The sequence below is a fragment of the Meles meles genome, chromosome 9, assembly GCF_922984935.1.
Source record: "Meles meles chromosome 9, mMelMel3.1 paternal haplotype, whole genome shotgun sequence".
Classification (NCBI taxonomy): Eukaryota; Metazoa; Chordata; class Mammalia; order Carnivora; family Mustelidae; genus Meles; species Meles meles.
Genome location: NC_060074.1, coordinates 17087501 through 17109729, shown reverse-complemented (window position 1 = coordinate 17109729; position 22229 = coordinate 17087501). Strand labels below are relative to the sequence as shown.

Below are 22229 nucleotides of genomic sequence, written 5' to 3'. Positions count from 1 at the left end.
CCCCATCAAGGCCTTCCAAAACTGTAGCATCTGCTTTTTGCCCAGCTCCTGGAGCCTCCCATTCTAATCTCTTGCCATTTATTCTCTTACCCAGGTTTCTGTTTTACTGAACTTCTTGTAGTTCCTCTAACACACCACGCCTTCCCTCATCCCCACGCCATTCTCTTTTCCTCCCAGCCCCAGGTCCGGCTGCACCAGGCACCACATGCTTCCCATACGGAGCAGTTTTCATGTTGTGTTCTCATTACACCTTTGCAGCCCCCAGTGGACTACAAGCCTTAGAGAGAGTACCCATCTTCCTCCTTGTTTTCCAATGAACTCTGCACTGAACTCATGTCCTGGTGCTCATGAGTAAATATTTACTGAATCTTACATGAATCTCACTGAATCTTACACATGAAGATGAAAAATGGCATCTCAGAAAAGTCAACTTACCGAAAGTCATGCAGTCATATCTGGAAGAGGACTGAACCCAGGTCAGCCTCATTCCAGAGTCCAAGATGTAACCTGCTGTTTATATGTTGGGAGCCAAATGGATGCCAATCCACCCATCTGGGTACTGGTTCTCTTAACTAGGAAATGGGAGTATGGGTTTTTAAAATGGTGTGGTATAAGGAAATAAAGATTGTATAACATAAAAGGAATCTAAGATAAAGGCCTTATTCGATGCTATGTGATGTTGGGCAGGTCACTCAAATTTCTCTGGGCCATAGTTTCTGTAATAATATGAGAAGGCTTTCTGGATAGTCTCTGAATTCTCTTGTTAACTCTGAACACAGCTGACCCTTGAACAACGCTGGCTTGAGCTGCACAGATCCACTTACACACAGATTTTTTTTTTAATAAATACAGCCCAGTACTATACATGTATTTTCTCTTCTTTATGATTGTCTTAACTTTTATTCCTGAAGCTTCCTTTATCATAAGAACATAGTATATAATATATATAAAATACAAAATAAGTCTTAATTGACTGTTGATGTTATTGGTAAGTCCTCTTGGTCAACAGCAGGCTATTAGCAGTTAGGTTTTTAGGGAATCAAAAGTTATATGCAGATTTTTGACATGTGGGTTGGGGGGGGGTCAGTGCTCCTAACCCTTGTATTGTTCAAGGGCCAACTGTACTATTATGTAAGGTACTTCAAAGTTGCAACTTTTTCCATCCTATAACAACAATGCTATCTTTATCGCCAAGCTTGCTAAGTTCTTATCACTTTACCAATTCTCTTCACATTGCAATTTCCCTCTGCTCTTATCTAGCTACTGCAATTTTTCTTCCTAAATTAATTGAAGACCTCTTAGTGGTTATATCCTAAATCCTCTTTTTAGTTCCCTTTCCACTGACCTCCCTGAAGTATTTGAAAGCCTCACCTCTGTGGTCTCTGCTAAAGATCTTTCTCTTAGTTTTAAGCTAAAACTTTTGGCTACTTCTTATTCTTTTCCTGCATCCAATGCCACTCTCCTATTCCAGAACCTTCCCATCTTTCAATATTGTAATCGTATCTTAACTTGTCTTAGAGTGTAACCATCTTCCTCTTTGTCTGCCTTCAAACCAGCAGAGCTATTTTTCCCGAAATACAAAGCTATCAGCTCATTCCTTAATTATGACACTTTGATGGCTCCCGGTGTCCATGGGATTAGCCAATATATACATAAATACTGATTGTACCCATCTTCCATTCATCCCTCGAGCCCAGGGTAGATACCATGATTTGAGCCGAACTTCAGAACCCGTCTTAGCCCTGATTTCCAGACAGCTACTATCAATCAAAGTATGTGAGCATAAGATGGAATCTCTTCATTCATAATATGACTTTAACCTACTTTCCAGATACATTTCCTATCCCTATCACTTTCTTTCCCCTTCCATACTCCATTTCCTGGATGCTTCAGAGCTTCCCCAACATGCCATGCTCTTTCAGCCCACTTTCAACCCTTATACATTTATACAAGCTAAGTATTCTGTAAGGAAAACATTTTTTTTCTGCCAGATCTGGTCAATATTTAGTAATCCCCCTAGAGCCAGTCCAAATGTTGCTTTCTTTTGAAGATCCTTCCCGATCAGCAGGGTTAGAAAAACTTCTTTTCTTCTGTTTATATTACATTGCAATGATCTATTTCCTTATGTGTTGATCCCCCTTCTAACTAGAATACAACTTTCTCTGGACTGGGGCCACTTTCTAATCATCTTTGGATTTTCCCTAGAATGTACTACAGTAGCTAGAACACAGTAGATGTCAAATGAGTGTTTGCTGAGTGAAAGGCCAAACAGATGACAAAGTGAATGACATGCCTCTAATTGTACATTAGGTAGGTTTGGTAATCATGGTTCCTACTTATATGCACTGTGTGAGGTAGGCCCACAGCAACACTCCTCTTAGACTCACCTGGTTCCCAGGCATACCAAAAAAGATGAGAATTTCGCGATAAAGGACAGTAATAATAACAATAATGATGATCGAGTGCTTATTGTATGCCAAGACAAAAACTGCTCATTTTATGACTTAAAGAACAAGGGGCTGAATGAATTTGAATCTTCAAATATAATGAAAGAGAAGAACAGAATAAAGATAATTCTGGCATAAAGAGTCATATACACTTTGATCTATTATCCAAAAATGTGACAAGTGACTACAACTCCACTGACGACAGAGCTTTAGATCATTTATTAATACAGTGGGGTCAGAGTCAAAGGAAAGACTACCACTTATCTACCTGTCTAGATTGGGGAGTAAATAACATTTTTTTTTTATCTCATTATATACTGGCTACAGTTAACATTATCCTAAGAAATTTCTATACTGGGCAAATCTACATGGGTGAAAATAACTTAGGATAGAGTTTCCTCGTGTTCCGAAGAATAACCATAGGATCTGGAAAAACAAAATGAGCATTAGGTGACAAAAATTTGAAAAGTGACAGTGCTGATTACTGTATGCTCCTTTTAGAGGCTTACAATGCATGTTAGCACACTGGGGATATGAAGACTGCAGTAAGAAAACCTGTTCCGTGGGGCATAACCCCAAATTCTCCATATGCATTTGACCAGTGAACTTTTTTTAATAGAATGCCTTGTGTTTATGTCCATGGAATTAGTACAGGGAAATACTGGCTTTGGAGGTTCCTAGAGATAGTCCCTCTCTGCTGGGATTCTAGCAGTGGGCACGTGCAAAGGGGACTGCTATGAAGACCTGTCTGATTTAGGGAAAATAAGATTGGCTTTGGTCTGGGCCAGAAGATACACATGAGTGGTATTGTCATTTCCATGATAAAAAGTCAACCCAGGATGAAGGCTTAGAAGAAAAGGCCAACTCTTAATCAGTCGTTTGAATTAACAGTTTAGTTATTGGGGCTGTCTCACACAGTCATAGGAATTTATATTTTCATTTTATCCCAAAGAAAAACTTGACCATCTTTCTTTAATACTATCAACCTGGAAGCTTGACAGTAAGGATTAAAAATTGCTCCTTCCTTCCCACTTGGTTATTGGAAAGGCTCTGAAAGGTAATCAGTCTTGTGAAGCTACACTTTACAGTCTGCATAAAAATGCCATGATTTCCCTTCCTCTCCCCAACCTAATTGAAAGTGCATAATATCACCCAGCTGGGGAAATGTAAACGGTAAACATACGCAATATATCATGCTATCACACAAAAGCTGGTTACTAATAGGGACTGGGTAGTTGTCAGGACCAAAAGAAATCTGGAAAACAAGTCTTTTTTTCATCTAGAATGAGAGCTCTTTGTGCCTGCCACCCCTCCCCCTCAACTCCTCCCTTCAGAATTCAAGCTATGGCCAGATTAAGCCAAGGTCAGTCAACTCGTTCCTTGCCTGTGTAATTCCAGGGGTCACCTAACAAGGTATATTGACTAAAACGCTCTTATATCAGCCTTTCAAGAGATGAGGCATTTTATTTGTGGCAGGAGGTGGGGTTGAAATTATTTTGTTCCCTACCTACTTCGATTGTACTGACAGATGGTCTTATTATCTTTTTCCTTAGCTGCTAAGCCTAAAGATCCTTGGCCTTGTCACCTCTTATCTTTCTCTACTTCATCAAACTCCTATTGCCAAGATTATCTCTTTTTCTACCTCTGATCATCCATGAACATCTATACAGGATCACATTTTCCTTAAGCGCAAAATCCCACCCTTGCTCTTCAAGGTCCTCTGCACCTCTACACTCTCTATAATTCCAGCTCCATTATACCTCCAAAGAAGCCACCACTCTCTGACTCCTCACCTCCCAGTGTCATGACATGTTCTCGAATAAGACTTTCACAGTAGGACTCGTAAAAGAAAGGACAATATTCCTTCAAAGTTTTCATCATTAGTCCTTTGCCACAATATCCTTTCAAAAACTGCTCTCTGTTGCACCATGACCTCAGTGATGACCATTCATTCATGCCAACTTATGCCTGGTTATTTCATTTTATTTTTGATGGCTAATACCTTACTGGTGGGTCAAAGCCTAGCTCTTACCAAGAGGACTATCTCATTTCAGTTTTAATAGATGAAAGGATATATTTTTATCGGCTTTAGCAGGAGACATGACTTGAAACTTACTGAATTAAAATTTGTCTGACAAATTAAATATTTGTCTTTTAATAAGCTATATTACCTTTCAGCTGGCACCAGTGGGTGATAGGGTTTGTTGACCTTGGCATAGAGACCCTCTAAGTGGTCTCTCTCTGGAGACAGCGGACAGCTCTCCCGGTGGTAACCCAGTGGTCCAGCCCGAGGTGGAGATGGTGACCTATAGACACTTGATGCACACGGTTCCCGGAAGTGGTTCACTCTGGCATAGTTGGGGTCCATTTCGTCATCGTCCATATCATGCAGTGATCCAGTTGCACCAGCAGCGTAATCAATAAGACCTCTTGCCTGCTTTTCCCTTAGCTCCTGGTGTTTTGCTACAATTCTGAAAAAAATATAGAACAGAGAGCAGAGACATATGTGAATTTTATGTGGAAATACAATGACAGACTCTCCTGAATCTATGTTGATTTCTCCTGGTCAGCCACTTAGCTGTTACTCTTCTGTTAATCCAATATCCGTGCAGTTAATTTTATATCTCTGACCTTTATTTGTTATGGGGTTTTGACTTTTATCGCAATGGAATAGGTATTTTGACACCTTGCCCACCGATGACTGTGCTGACTGCAGAGTCAAAGGCTGATTTTCATTAACGTTCCCTTCTTACAAAGGGATGTGCCCCATGGGAACAGTACATCGGTGGTGTGATAATATCGAAGTCTTCCTTGGGAGAGGGATGCATGTTAAAGAGCCCATCAGAATCACATACTTTGGCTATGATTTCCTTATTTGGTACCCTAGAGTTCTAGTGTATTCTTTTAAAGGAAAGAGCTTGCAAGAATTGATTTAAATATGAAAAAGAAATACAGAGGCTTTCTGGTCACTGAAAGCAGTGGGATCCGAGGTAATTTATGAGAGATTCTAAGTTTTTTGGTTACACAAATGGGGATCATTGTGTCTCATATAGGGGCTGGGGAAAGAGTAAAATAGTGAAGAAATTAATAGGCTCCTGACAGAGATGAATTGGCACATATAAGTGAATTAAACATTACTGGCAGAACTCCACGGTGCGTGAGCCTTAAGTGATATTACAAAATGCTACTGCTAATCAGTATACTGTGTAGACTGCTAGGAATGGGAACAGCAAAATGCACCTAGGTGGATTCCAAATCCATCTGAATTTTAAGAATTTGACATTTAATCTGGAAAGTGTTAGATCAGCTCTCCTAAATTCTCAGTTACGTGTTAAAATGGAAAGGTCACCGTGGCATCTCATTGGACAATGGTGATGTGATGGTGTCAGGAGGGGTTCTGTGCTAATGAGGAAAGAAGGTAACCTTACATCACTGGGCAAACAGGGTGCATTATGCATGCACTATGAGAGAAGCCAGGTGCTGCTGGTTCAGGCAGCCAGAGGAAGAACTCAGAAGAGGATAGGGACAAGCTGGAATCCTGGGCTCTGAGAATACAAGAGGGCTGTGGACTAGAAGTGAAAGGTCTGTACCAGCCAAGACACATTTATAGAGACCCTGGATGAATAAAAAACAAAACAAAACAAAACTGAACTCACTCGGTACCTTCTCTTCTTCAAGCAAAAACAGCTGTTTTTGCACAGGGCAGCTAGCTTTATTTTACAGAACATTAGAGTCTTTGTAAAAATCTTTAAAAGCCATCCTCTTTATCTTTCAAGGTATTTTCTCTTTTGGCAGAATGTTTTTTTTTTTGTTGTTGTTGTTTTTTGTTTTTTGTTTTTGTTTTTTAAAAGGGGAGAGAAGGGAAGGGGAAAAAAGAAAAGATGAAGAAGACGACACAGGACAAAAATCCAGCATCTAACCCCAAGTCACAACAGATGAAAATAAATGCCAGGATACATTACTGCATACCTCTTTGACTAAGTCAAATCATGTACCCTACACATAAGTAATTAGAAGAATTTATATTTTTGTAAAGAGGAGCTTGAATCTCCAAGGGATTCTGAATGAAGATGAAAAGAAGATTACACGGTAGGGTACCTGTCAAGAAGCCCTGCCTGTCCCCTTTCAGTCCTAGATTCACGGATGTTTGTTTTGAATAATTTTCTATAAAGAAGATAACTTGTTCAATTCTGCAACAAAACAGTCCTTTCAGGGACAGTGCAGACTGGATTATCAGAGAACACTCCCTGCACTATGATGATAGGAATGGATTTCCATTGCAAAGAGAATGCAGGACATCAATAAAGTCAGGGGGTGGGATTTCTGTGTGGTTACTGTGCCTCCTCCGAGCGATGCCTTCATGAGAAATCATTCAGCAGAAAGATGAACATCTCGTGGCTGCTGCATAAAGCTACACTTGTGCATTAATGAAAGAAGAAAACACCAAGCCTGGTTTTTAAAAGTCACAGTAATAGAACACCAGTACCTGTGCTCCTTATCTCACCACTTCTCTGTCTTAGAGGTTTTCTCATTAATTAGGCTTGCTGGGTATGCAAAGATTCTCAGATGAAAAGTACTCCATGTATGCAGAGCAGTATTTTATCTTGTATTTTTTTCTTGCAAAAACAAAACTAAATTTCTCCTTGATACTCTCTGCACCACTGAGTATTCCAGTAACTAATTTTATATTAATCACTCGGTAGGTGAAATAGTAATTTCTCCGAACCATCGTTATTATGCCATATATCAGGGTCTCTCCGTGTGGGTGAGGACAAGGCAATCTGAAAAGGGGTGTATGGAGGCAGAAGATACTCTCTCCGGAGAGAAATGGCAAGGAAATAGATTTTTTTGTTTTTGGTAGCTCTGACCTCTCTGCCTCAATTCAGGGTGAGGATTCTAATTGTTTCAAGTCCTTTCCACTTTGAGGTCTTATCACTGGGAACTCAACCTGTTAAAATATCTATTTTTCAAAATAGCTCTTGATAATACATCTTTTTCATTGGACAGTACCACCAGGTTCCCCATTCTCCCCACCACAGTGCTTTTGAAATGTTTTCATTTCTTCTCTCTCTTTCTTACAAAAACATTGTTTCATTTGTACCATTATAACTCTTGAATATCCTCTTTTATTTCCATTTCTTTAGACAAACTCTGGTATTCAGGCTTTATATTATCTAGCTGTGCATTGCCCAATATGGCGGCCACTAGCCACAAGATGCTGTATACAGTTAAATTAGAATAATTACAGTTAAATAAATGTAAAGTTCAGCTTCTCAGTGTCACAAATTGCATTTCAAATGCTCAATAGCCACACATGACTTGCGACTAGTGTGTCAGACAATGCAGATATAGACTAATTCCATCATTGCAGAAAGTTCTATTGGACTGTGCTGGCCTAGATGATTCTAACACTTTTTGGTATGTCAACTTGTGCCGCTTTAATCTATACCTTAAAAGGTGTTGGATAATCTTATATCATATCTCTGTCAGATCAAGAATCCTAACAAGAGATTATAGTAAATGATGGAGTAAGAGTATGGCTCCTCTACTTGCTCCCTCAAACCCTAAATGTGCAAACAGTTGAGAAGTTGGGAAGACAAAATTAAATCTACAATTGAATTAGAAAATGACCATAATCTTACACCATGCAATGAAATTTGGGCTCAACTCAAAAGGGAGAGTTCATCAAGAGTTGATACATGCTTATGTCTCTAGCAGTGTATACATTTCACTGAAAGTAAGATCGAGATTACAGAAAATAAACTTCTATTTAGAAAATGATAGTTTGAAGGCAAATTTAGGATCCTTTGGAATTGTGGAGTAAATCCTTGTGAGTTTCCAACTTAAGACTGGAGGAGAAATGGAGCTAGAAGAGAGCTCTTTCCTCTGAGAAATATATCTCCTCCTATGCTCAAGAAACTTCATGCAGTAAAAGGAGACAAGAGAAAATAAGCTCCAACCTATTTTGTAGCTGAAAGGCAGAATTAGCCGAGCAGAGAAAAACAAACACAAACTCATCAAAATAAAACCAATAATCTAAGAGACTTCACTAAGCAAGCTGATCTCTTTCAGCTTGATCTGCTCTCCCAAAATGGAAAACCATGGAAAACAAGCCCCTGGGGTGTGCACCCAGCAGATGTGGCAAGAAGATATTTTGAAAGAACATATGGAATTCAAGTTTCTGGTGACCTTAGATCTCTACATCCTCCATGTCCTCTAGCACAGATTTTAAAAAAATTTTTTTAAACGCTATATAACATGAAATTAATTTAATGGTTCATAACAAGTGTTTGACAAATTAAATACAATAAAGGAGAAAAATATTAGGGGTTACTGCACATAGTATGCATAAGTATTGTTTCAAGAAGGAGAAAAATCAAGTCATCTAAAAATTCAGGCAAATTCAGGCTAGCCTCAAACATAAATAAAGCCCAAAGAAGAACATTCTCAAACATTTCAAGGGATTAGAGCTTGTTGACCTACTGCAAAAAACTACTTAACAAAAGCAGTCGACCAAAAATGGAATCAAAATGAAGAATTTAACTTGATAAGGCTGTGGAATGACTGGTGTGAAGGTGAGAGGTACCTTAACCTTGGGTTAAAGGTTAAACATTTGTAGCAACATAATTATGGAAAAACCTAAGTATGATAAACTCTGACAATATAAAAATAATATTCATTAGTGAAAATCAGAAACCAATAAGGATGTGTAGGAGAAAGTGTTTATATTCAGTTGTATTTATTTCCTCACTTTTTAGAGCAGGCATCGGTAGTGACTGCTGAAAGTTGACAAATCAGGAAAGAGAGGGTACCGTATATTAAATATTACTACAAAAAAGCTACTAAAACAACAAATTATCAGAAGAGACATGTATGAAATAAAACTCCAACCATATAGAAAATAGAAAATGGGGGTACCTGGGTGGCTCAGTTGGTTAAGCTGGATTTTATTCAGGTCATGATCTCAGGGTTGTGAGAATGAGCCCTGTGTCAGGCTCCATGCTCAGTGGGGAGTCTGCTTGGGATTCTCCCTCTCCCTCTCCCTTTGCCCCTTTCCCTACTCTTTCTCTCTTTCTCTCAAATAAATAAATTTTAAAAAGATAGAAAGCAGAAGCAGCAAAAAAGTAACATAAAAATCAGATGACCACATTTATCTTTTATGACAACAAATGAAAATGGAATAAATGTCTTTTTTGTAACTAAAGAATCCCAGATATGATAAAAAAGGAAAACATACTAGATGATATTGCAATAGTGAAAAAACGAGGAAAAGCCTAAATGTGCAGTAATAGGAGACTAGGAAAGATGTATAGTACAGCTAAAAAATACAGTCATCTTATTCCTATTCTGAAAGGAAATAAGATACACATATGGGCCAAGATACATATAGATATTTGTATGTATTATATATCCTTGCATATGCATAGAAAATGTCTGGATGGATACAAAAAAATTCATAATGGTGATCACCTCTTGAAAGTGGAATTGGAGGTACACTATCTGAATTTTTATAGCATATATTTTTTAGGATAATTTTTAAAATTTCAAAAATATAAAAAGTTCCTTAAACTACATATTGACTGTTATGGGGAATCAAAACTTAAAAAAAAATTAAATAGGCAATAACAGGCAGGCTTTGTCTTGGAAATCTGATTTTTCATGATTCCATTATTGACTCAGTTGTAGCAGTTTTCCTCAAATTGCTGTTCATTGAGCATTTGTTTGGTCCCTTTCAAAATGACTGCTTTTGCCTAGAGTACCCATTTTCCATTTATCAAATATTTGACTTGTTTTTCTAGAAAAAAGTAAGTTTACTCATTTAAAATGCATTTTAAACTCTTTTAGAGCTCCATATTGATCTCAATAATTCTCTTCTTCAACCTGTGTATTCAGCAAATTCTCTATTAATCTGTAATTGTTATATATTACTTTATATAACAAATGAAAACATTTTTCATTTATTTCAAGACATTCTGCTTCCAGAACTAGACTGCAAACTCCTTGAGGGTCATGTGAGTTTTCTTTCTGTTAATTCTGGCTAACTGGTTTATTCACTCATACTGATATTATATTGTACAGTAGAAATAAAGAAAAAAATTTCAGTTCCTGACTCATTATCAGGGAGCTATAAACATGTAACTACAATTCAGTGGGAAGACAAAGATCCTACCTGCACAAAGGGTCAGAGTCAATTCAGCTTAGGGCTGTTGAGGAAGAATCATGCAGGCGGTGCCACATGAACTGGGTTTTGAAGGAACTTGTCCACCTTGTTCCAAGAGGACGGAAGAGATGTAGAAATGGTATGAGCCCCTCCAGTCAGAAGGAGGGACACAAGCAAAGGGGCATAGGAGTGCATGATTTACTTCATGTAGGGTGCAAGTTTGATGTGGCAGACCAGAATGGTTTGAGTCATCTGCCTAAAGCTCCCCCACAAAAGAAACACATTTAGTAAATTTATTGGTAGACTTCTGAAAGGTTTTTGTAAGACGAATTTAATATGGAAAATTTTGTTGTAACTTTTTTCATTTGTTTGTTTACCCTTTCATTATAAAATGAAACAAAGATAGAAACTCGTGCAAAACAAATCTATGGATTCAAGAGCGGCTATAAAGCAAACATGTCTGTCACTATCACTGAGGTCAAGAAATAGACCTTTGTCGGAAACCCCAGAAAGTCTCAGGGGAGGGGAGTTGTCTCTCCATCACAACCACATCTATATTTCTATATTATATATGTATCTCTTTTCTTCCACATGAAGAATCCTGCTCCTCTGGGGTGCCTGGGTGGCTCAGTGGGTTAAAGCCTCTGCCTTCCACTCAGGTCATGGTCCTGGGGTTCTGGGATCAAGCCGCGCATCAGGGTCTCCTCTCAGCGGGAAGCCTGCTTCCTCCTATCTCTGCCTGCCTCTCTGCCTACTTGTGATCTCAGTCAAATAAATAAAATTAAAAAAAAAAAAAAAAGAATCCTGCTCCTCAAGACAAAGGGAATGCTAGAACTAAGTAGCTTATGATTACAACTTGCTCTACTCTGTATGACATAGAAAACAGCTTCAGAATAACAATACTAAATACTATCACTCATAAAATGATTATTAAAAAGAGTTAAACTGCTCTTTTCATATTTTCTTTCTTCATCCCTCCATTCTTGTAATTGTATTACACCTACATTGTTAAAGCATAAAGCAGCTACATGCTAGAATTCCATTCAACTCTCATTTAATCTGAGCACTATAAGTAACTATATATTTAATATACTAAAATATAATAAATATATATTTAATAAAGACCAACAGTCCTAACATCACTTAATAAGCAATCATCTATTAGATTCCTCAAGAAGAATTCATGGGACAGTGTTTCTTCACTTGCCTTTTATACTTGACAGCCACTTTTGCTGAATATAACATTACCCACTTTTCTTCTTGGATATTTAAAATATGTGACACCATTTTCTTTTTTTTTAAATTTTTATTTTATTTATTTATTTTACAGAGAGAGAGATCACAAGTAGGCAGAGAGGCAGGTAAAGAGAGGGGGGGAGCAGGTTCCCTGCTGAGAGGAGAGCCCGATGTGGGCCCTGAACCCAGGACCCTGAGATCATGACCTGAGCTGAAGGCAGAGGCTTAACCCACTGAGCCACCCAGGCACTCATGACACCATTTTCTTACGATGAAGTGTTGCTGTTAAAAAGCTGGATGATAATTTAATTTTATTTCTCTTATAAATTACTTACAGTAACTTACTCTTTTCACTTATTCACTGAATTCTTTTATTTAAAGTCTAGTAATCTTATTTAGAAAAGTCATTCTGGGTTGATAACACTTATGATACACAAATTAAGTATATTTGTTTGATCAGGGCAATATTCTTGAATTATAGTTTCTATTATTAATGTTGTAGGATACAAGTTGCATATAGAAAAGTCAATTGTATTTCTATATGCTTGTAGTGAATGGTGAGACAACAAAATCAAGAGAATGATACCATTTAAAATGGGATTAAAGTACATTACAAACTTAAAAATAAATTTAACAAAAGATGTACATATCCTCTACCCTGAAGACAATAAAATACTCCTGAGAGAAGTTAAAGATCCAAATAAATGGAGAATTCTATCTTGCTCATGGATTAGAAAAGTCAATATTGCATGATGTCAATTCATTCAAATGAACAGATCAATGTCACTTCAATCAAACTCAACTCAGGTGTATTTTGCCAAAATTAGCAATGTGATTTTAAAATTGTTTTAGAAAGTGAAGGACAAAGAATAGCCAAAATAATTTTGAAAAATAAGAATAAAGTTGGAAGATTTAATCTATTGGCTTTAAGACTTACTATAAATCTTCAGTAATCAAGGCAAAGACTAGACAAGTAGATGAATGGAATAGAAGACATAGTCAAGTAATATATCCACACATATTTGGTGAAGTGATTTATAACAAATATACCAAGATTTTTCGATTTAGAAGGGAGAATATCTTCAACAAGTAGTGCTGGAAAATACATAAGGGAAATCCACAAGGGAAACAAGAACTTTGGTTCTTACATTATACCATAACAAAAAATCAACTCAAGATGGAAGACAGGCCTGAACATAAAGTCTACAACAATAAAACTACTAGAACAAAATAAAGGAGAATATCTTTAGCCTTGGGTTAGGCAAATAGTTCCTAGAGAGGACTAGGAACACAGGGATCATTAAAGAAAAAATTAGTAAGTGGAACATCACCAAAATTAAAATCTTCTCATTAAAAAGGATCAAGAAAATGACAGGCAAATGAGAGAAAACATTTGTAACACACATCTAATGAAGGCTTTATACGAAAAATACTAAAAAAAAAAAAAAAAACCCTTGCAACTTACCAACAAAAAGAAAAATGACCCAGTTAGAACAGGGCAAAAGATTTAAACAGATACTTTACAAAGGAAGAGATAGAAATGCCCAATAAGCAAATAAAAACATTCTGAACATTATAAGTCATCAGGGAAATGCAAATTAAGACCATAAATGAGATGCCCTTATCAAAATGAAAAAGAATGACAACACCAAATGTTGGAAAAGATGGGGAGCTTCAGAACTTTCAGGCACTGCTGCTGGTATTATGAAACAACATGATCCCTTTGGGAAAAGGGCCGGGAGCTCCTTATCAGACTAGACATGCACCAAACCTATGACCTAACAATTCACCTCTCAGATACTTACACAAGAGAAACAACAACAGAGACCCACAAAAGTCCTTGAAGAATGTTTGGTAGTAGCCTTATTCATCATAACAAGAAATGGAAATAAGATGTCCATCAGCAGGAGAATGGATAACTAAACAACGGTATATTTATACAACAGAATATAAATCAGCAACAATGATAAACACATCGCTACTGAAATAACAACAGGGGTGAATCTCAAAATTATCGTGTGAAGCTGTGAGAGAAGCTGAACACACACACACACACTTACTACATGATTCAAATTATAAGAAATTCTAGATCAGGCAAAACAATCCTGTGGTGATAGAAATCAGATCAGTTACTTCCTGGACTGGAGGGTGTACTAAACAGGGAAAGGCAGGGGGGTGAGAATGGGAAACATTCTTGGGTGATAGAAATATTCTGTATCTTGATACACATTCACCAAAGTAGAATATATTCTTCTGTTTATATGAGACCTAAATATTTCACTGTATGCAAACTATGCTTCAATTTAAACTAAAACTTAGAAAACAAAAATAAAAACAAAGAATGCCAATGACGTTTTTTATACCTTTTAAAATACACATGATAGAATCTAACAAATTAGGAGCAAGCAATTCACATATTATTCTTTCCTTTTTAAATACATTGCCTAAAAGTAATTGTTATCATAACAAGTTAAGACAATGGGTGTAATTGCTGGGAAAATATTTTAATTGCTCTAGGAAATACATCCTCTTTTCAAGCAATTTGAACACTCCTGAAGTACCAATTTATAAGGCAGCTATTGATTTTGATAAGTACATATTATTCTTATTGATCCATAAACACATCCTCTAAAGACCAGACAACTTGTTTTAAGTCTATTACAAGTTCCTGTATTCATATTCAATAAAGATTTTTTGGGCACCTACATGTTTAAGGTTTTTGATCTTGATGCTTAGATTGAGCATTACATAGAAATCCTTGTCTTTGTAGAATTTATACTCAAGCCAGGGGAGGCAGAAACAGACAGCAAATTAACTAGGTAAAATTAAAAACGGTGTCAGATGGCAGTATGTGCAATAGAGGGAAATAGAACAGGCAAATGTTCTAGGAGTGTTGGGGGTAGAGTGGGAGGGTTACACTTCTAAGTATGTGGTAAGGTACTATGTGGGAATATTAGATAAAGGCTTGAGGAGGAGGGCAAAATGTTCGCAGATAATTGTGGAAGTATATTTCAGGAAGGGGGGATAGCAAGTACAAAGGCCCTGAGGCAGGTAAGTGCCAAAACCAGCAAGGAGGCCAGTGTGAGGGAGTGAGAAGTCAGAGCGCAGGGAGGAAATTAGGGCCTAGCTCATGTAAGGGACTTGAGGTCCAAGCTAAAGATTTCAGTTTTTACTCTCAGCGAGGTGGGAAGCCAATGGGAGGTTTTAAGCACTGAAGCGATATGGTCTGTCTGACTTGCACGCTAAGGGAATCTCTTTGAGTGCTGTAACTGAGAAGGTGGTGGGGTGCTGGTCAAGAAGACAGCCATGAAGACAACTTGCAGGCTATCAAAATAACCCAGGGGAGAGACAGGGGCGTGGGTGAAGGTATAGCAGTGGACTCGGTAAGAACTGGTTGGATTGAAAAGCTAAAAATAAAGCTGAATTAAAAAAAAAAATTCCTAGGGGTGCCTGGGTGGCTCAGCGGGTTAAACTTCTGCCTTTGGCTCAGGTCATGATCTTAGGGTCCTGGGATAGAGCCCCGCATCAGGCTCTCTGCTCAGCGGGGAGCCTGCTTCTCTCTCTCTCTCTCTGTCAAATAAATAAATAAAATCTTTAAAAAAAAAAAATCCTGTAATGAAGATACCCTTCCAACTCCAAATCAGGGAGCTTGTCCTACACACAAGAGCCCTTCCTATCCAGTGTTTTACCTATCTGGCAGTAAGAACAGACACGAGTAGTATTTGTGATGAATTTCCCCACAATGAAAGAACTCATTTCTAATGAGGCACACAAGTCCCAATTTTAGAGATGAGGAAACGGATGTTCAGAAGGGTTAGGTGTTTACTTAGAGACCATGTATGTGTTAAGCGGCAGGAACTGGATTCTTGAATTCCACCCAGGTGCCTGAGTTCAATATGATGTTTACAAATATTGTAAACATGATCATGTTAAAAAAATTACATAGGAAAGTTTTCAGATGTCCCAAAGTAGAGAATGTAGTGCAATGAACCTCCCTATACCTATTATTTGGTTCTGTGTTCAATAATTAAAGATGTTGTCACTGTTTTCATCTAATTTTTCTTCAAAAATTTTTTTCTGTGAAGTATTTTGAAAGCAAATCCTAGTCATTTATTCTCTATCTACTTCAGCAAACATATCATAAAAAATCATGAACATTATATAACAACAATGCCATTAGTCACTTAAAAATTAACAATATTTCTTAATGTCATCTAAATACCTAGTTCATAAACTAATCTCCCCACGTGCCTAAAATGTGCCTCTTTCTCAGTGGATTTATTCGGATCGGGCTCCAAAAACTCCCCACACATTACATTTGGCAATGTCTCTTAAGTCTCATTTCCTGTCAAGAACTGTACTCTTTTTTTTTTTTTTTCCGCTTTTTAATTGTTCCATGCCCCTGAATTGTTGCAGAAACCCAGCTGGCTGTCTTGTAGGTGGTCCCACATGCTGGATTTGTTTGCTTCTTTGTGGTGTGATTTAACTTATTCCTCCATTCCCTGAATTTCCTGCTAATGAAAAGTAGGTCCACGGCAGCAATGCCCAGTAGGTCTTCCTGCGATGATGGAAATGTTCTACATGTGTGCTATTTAACACAGAGCTACACGTGGCCACTGAGCACTCAAAATGTGGCTAAGGTGATGAAAGTACACATTTTTAATTTCAATTAATTTAAATATAAATAATACATGTGACTGTGGCTATTGTATTGGACAGTTGCCCTGGAGACTTGAGTTTCAGGTTCAACTTTTGGTGGGAAAGAATACTGTGGTGGGTTGACTGTTGATCCCCCCAAAAGGTGTGTCCACTGGGAGCATGTAAATGTGACGTTATATTGAAGTTTGATTACCCTAAGTTATACAGTATAGGGAAGGCAGAATAAATGCTTAATTGGTTTTAATTGCTGATTTTTCAGAGTAAGGAGTTAGTGTCCTAGTAATTCCATTGGTGACCAATGATTTATTAATCATTTTTTGGGGGAAAACAGAGGGTTGTGAATATCATTATGAACTACCATATATTTTATTATTTAAAAAATTTTTTTTAAATTAACACACAATGTATTATTTGTTTCAGGGGTACATGTCTGTGATTGATTAGTCTTACACAATTCTTAGCACTCACCATAGCACATACCCTCCCCAATGTCCATCCCCAGACTTATTTATTTATTTATTTATGAGAGAGGGGGAGGGGTGGGGCAGAGGGGGAGAGAATCTGAAGCTGGCTCCATGATCAGTGTGGAGCTTGATCTGGGGGCCGGATCTCATGAACCTGAGATCATGAGCTGAGCCAAAATTGAGTCAAACACTTAACCAAGTGAGCCACTCAGGCACCCAATGAACTCATATTAAAACAAACAAACAAAGAAACAAACAAAAAACATACTTGGGGTTTTCAATCCATTGTATTCTTCACTCTTTTTCTTGTATGCGCTGTTGCATAGTCACTGGAAACTGCTTTATGTTGGCTCCTTTATTCTTTTGACTTGACCTAACTGTCTTTGATAGCTTCTTTGCTTTTTGACAAAGTTGTCTCAGCTTCACATTGAGTATCCCTTGTTCCTATCTTGGTAGCAGCCATTTCACCCAGGAACTCTTCTGTCTAGTGAGAAGTGATATTCAGAGAACAACCTGGCCTCTAGAAAGTTCACTGCCATTGGGTTATCATTGTTTCCATGACTTTTCTATGGATAGAGTTAGGAAATATATCTTTTCTTTCTTTCTTTTAAAAAAATATTTTATTTACTTGACAGAGAGAGAGAAAGAGATTGAGCACAGCAGGGGGAGCAGCAGGCAGAGAGAGAGGGAGCAGGAGGGAGAGGTAGAAGGAGAAGCAGGCACGCCAAGCAGGAAGCCCATCCTGATGTGGGGCTTGATCCCAGGACCCCGGGCTCTTGACCTGAGCTGGAGGCAGATGCTTAACAACTGAGCCATCCTGGTGGCCCAGGAAATACGTCTTTCAAAAAAAAAACCACAAACAAACAAACAAAAGGAGGGAGGAGTCAAGATGGAGGAGGACTAGCACACTGAGATGGCATCAGATCCTAGGAGCTCAGCTAGATAATTATCAAACCATTCTGAACGCCTACAAACCCAACACAAGACGAAGAGAAGAAGAGCTGCAATTCTAGAAACAGAAAATCGACCACTTTCTGAAAGGTAGGGCGTGTGCAGAGGTGAATCCAAAGTGACGGGAAGATAGACCATAGAGGGAGGGGTCGGTTCCCAGGAAGCAGTGGAGCAATGGAGCACAAAATTTGAATTTTTAAAGGTCTGCTCCACTGAGGGACATCACTCTAGAGGTTAAGCGGGGGTGGAGCCCTCACGGGGACAGTGTGGTCTCAGGTTCCACGGGGTCACAGAAGGATCAGGGGTGTCTGAGTGTAGCAGAGCTTGCAGGTTTCAGAATGGGGAAGCCAGCTACAGAGACAGAGCTGAGGAGTGAGCTCTCAGCTCAGGGTTATTTTAACTGTGGTCTGCAGCACAGTCAGACCACTGCTCTTTGAGCAGGGACCCCACAAGTGGCAGATCTGGTGAGACCCACCTTCATCCGCTGGAAGAGCAGAGCGGCAGGAATCTGCTGGGTTTGGTGTCTCCAAATGGGGCTGTATGCCAGAGAGAGAAATGCTCGGTCACAGGCCGGGTGAACTCGGAGAGCAGCAGAGACCAGGGAGATGGGAGTGATTGAGCGCTTTTCTCCCAGGGTGCACTGAGGAGTGGGACCCCAAGTTCTTGGCCCTCTGGAGATCGGAAGGCCACAATTTTCATTCCCATCCTCCAGAGCTCTCCAGAAAGCATTCAGGGAACAAAAGCTCCCGAGAGCGAACTCGAGCAGATTACTTAGCTCGACCCCTGGCAAGGGCAGCACAACTCTATCTCAGGCAAAGACACTTGAGAATCACTGCAACGGGCTTCTATCACAGAAGATCAGCAAGAACATCCAGCCAAGACCAAGTTCACTGATCAAGGAGAACAGCATAATTCCAGAGGAAGGGAAAGCAAAGCATGGAATTCATGACTTTTTCCTCATGATTCTTTAGTCTTGCAAAATTAATTAAATTTTTTTAAATTTATTTTTTTCTTATTCTAATTTTTTTTAACTTTTCCTCTTTCCTCTTTTAACGTTTTTAAACTAATTTATCTTAACAATACCATTCTTTTAAAAAAGATCTTTTTAAACCTTCATTATTATAGTCATATTTTATCCTTCATTATATCTAACTTTATTTTTTGTATACATATAGGGTTTGTTCTTCTAAAAAATTTTTGGGATACAATTTCTTCTAATAGATCAAAATATACCCTAAATCTAGCACAGAGCTTTGTTCTAGTCTCCAGCCTAAGGAAATTCCCTCCACTTTCTTTTTCTCTCTTTCTCTAAACAACTTATCTTATCAGTTCCTCTTTTTAGAATTTTTAAAAAAATTTTCATCCTTAAAGTCATATTCCATCCCTTCATCGTGTTTACCCTTATTTTTGTATATATATGTTGTTCTTTCTTCAAAAAATCTTGGGAGGTGGTTTCTTCTAAGAGACCAAATACACCCAAAATCAAGTGAGTGGCTCTGTTCTATTCACCAGTCATATATATATATATATATACATATATATGTGTATATATATTATATATATATAAAATATTTTTATATAATTTTCTAATATATATATATGTATATTTTAAAATTAAAAAAAATTTTAAACTTCTTTTTACCCCCTTTCTTCTCCCCCTGAATTGAGGTCTCTTCTGATTTGGCTAGCATACATTTTTCTGGGGTCTTTGCCACGCTTTTAGTATTTTATTCTCTCGTTCATATATTCTTATCTGGATAAAATGACAAGGCAGAAAAGCTCACCACAAAAAAAGAACAAAAGGCAGTACCAAAGGCTAGGGACCTAATCAATATCGACATTGGTAATATGTCAGATCTAGAGTTCAGAATAATGATTCTCAAGGTGCTAGCTGGGCTCAAAAAAGGATGCATGGAAGATATTAGAGAAACCCTGTCTGCAGAAATAAAAGCTCTTTCTGGAGAAATAAAAGAACTAAAATCTAACCAAGCTGAAATCAAAGAAGCTATTAATGAGGTGCAATAAAAAATGGAGGCTCTTACTGCTAGGATAAATGAGGCAGAAGAGAGAATTAGTGATATAGAAGACCAGATGATAGAGAATAAAGAAGCTAAACAAAAGAGAGACAAACAACTGTTGGACCATGAGGGGAGAATTTGAGAGATGTGATACCATAAGATGAAACAATATTAGAATAATTGGGATCCCAGAAGAAGAAGAAGAGAGAGAGGGGCAGAAGGTATATTGGAGCAAATTATTGTAGAGAATTTCCCCAATATGGCAAAGGGAACAAGCATCAAAATCCAGGAGGCACAGAAAACCCACCTCAAAATCAATAAAAATAGGTCCACACTCCATCATCTAATAGTGAAGCTTACAAGTCTTAGTGAGAAAGAGAAAATCCTGAAAGCAGCCTGGGACAAGAAGTCTGTAACATACAATGGCAAAAATATTAGATTGGCAGCAGACTTATCCACAGAGACCTGGTAGGCCAGAAAGAATTGGCATGATATATTCAGAGCTCTAAATGAGAAAAATATGTTGCCAACAATACTATATCCAGTTAGGCTATCATGGAAAATAGAAGGAGAGAAAAAAACCAAAAAACAAAAAACTTCCAGGACAAACAAAAACTAAAAGAATTTGTAAAAACCCAACCAGCCCTATGAGAAATAGTGAAAGGGGTCCTATAAGCAAAGAGAGAGCCCAAAAGTAACACCGACCAGAAAAGAATAGAGACAATATACAGTAACAGTCATCTTATAGGCAATATGATGGCACTAAATTCATATCTTTCAATAGTTACCCTGAATGTAAATAGGCTAAACGCCCCAATAAAAAGACACAGGGTATCAGAATGGATTAAAAAAAACAAGACCCATGAATATGCTGTCTACAAGAAATTCATTTTAGAACCAAAGACACCTCCAGATTTGAAGTGAGGGGGTGGAAAACAATTTACCATGCTAATGGACATCCAAAGACAGCTGGGGTGGCAATCCTTACATCAGATAAATTAGATTTTAAACCAAAGACTAAAATAAGAGATGAGGAAGGACACTATATCATATTCAAAGGGTCTGTCCAACAAGAAGATCTAACAATTTTAAATATTTATGCCCCTAACATGAGAACAGCCAACTATATAAACCAATTAATAACAAACCAAAGAAACACATTCACAATAATACAATAATAGTAGGATACTGTAGCACCCCCCTCACTAAAATGGGCAGATCATCCAAGCAAAAGATCAACAAGGAAATAAAGGCCTTACATGACACACTGGACCAGATGGACATCACAGATATATTCAGAACATTCCATCCCAAAGCAACAGAATACACATTCTTCTCTAGTGCACATGGAACATTCTCCAGAATAGATCACATCCTGGATCACAAATCCGGTCTCAACCTGTACCAAAAGATTGGGATCATTCCCTGCATATTTTCAGACCACAATGCTCTGAAGCTAGAGCTCAATCACAAGAGGAAAGTTGGAAGAACTCAAAACATGGAGGCTCAAGAGCATCCTACTAAAGAATGAATGGGTCAACCAGGAAATTAAAGAAGAACTGAAAAATTTCATGGAAACAAATGAAAATGAAAACACAACTGTTTAAAATCTGTGGGACACAGCAAATGCGGTCCTGAAAGGCAAGTGTATTACAAGCCTTTCTCAAGAAACAAGAAAGGTCTCAAGTACACAACCTAACCCTACACCTAAAGGAGCTGGAGAAAGAACAGCAAAGAAAGCCTAAACCCAGCAGGAGAAGAGAAATAATAAAGATCAGAGCAGAAATCAATGATATAGAAACCAAAAAACAGTAGAACAAATTAAGGAAAGTAGGAGCTGGTTGTTTGAAGGAATTCATAAGATTGATAAACCCCTGGTCAGACCTATCAAAAAGAAAAAAGAAAGGACCCAAATAAATAAAATCATGAATGAACAAGGATAGATCACAACCAGCACCAAAGAAATACAATTTTAAGAACATATCCTGAGCAGCTATATGCCAGCAAATTTGACAATCTGGAAGGAATGGATGCATTCCTAGAGACAGATAAAATACTGACTGAACCAGGAAGAAATAGAAAACCTGAACAGACCCATAACCAGTAAGGAGATTGAAGCAGTCATCAAAAATCTCCCAAAAAACAAGAACCCAGGGCCAGATGGCTTCCAGGGGAATTCTACCAAACATTTAAAGAAGAATTAACACCTATTCTCCTGAAACTGTTCCAAAAAATAGAAATGCAAGGAAAACTTCCAAACTCATTTTATGAGGCCAGCATTCCCTTGATCCTA

At 37.9% G+C, this 22229-nt stretch overlaps 1 protein-coding gene across 2 annotated transcripts in view; it reads right to left on the bottom strand.

Annotated features, from left to right (window-relative positions):
* Positions 1-22229, bottom strand: part of PARD3B (par-3 family cell polarity regulator beta) — a 1055741-nt gene that overhangs the window by 156416 nt on the left and 877096 nt on the right. For both annotated transcript variants that reach the window (XM_046019094.1, XM_046019095.1), the window contains one exon: positions 4619-4918. In XM_046019094.1, the coding sequence (XP_045875050.1) occupies positions 4619-4918 (300 nt within the window). The remainder of the gene's footprint in view (positions 1-4618; positions 4919-22229) is intronic.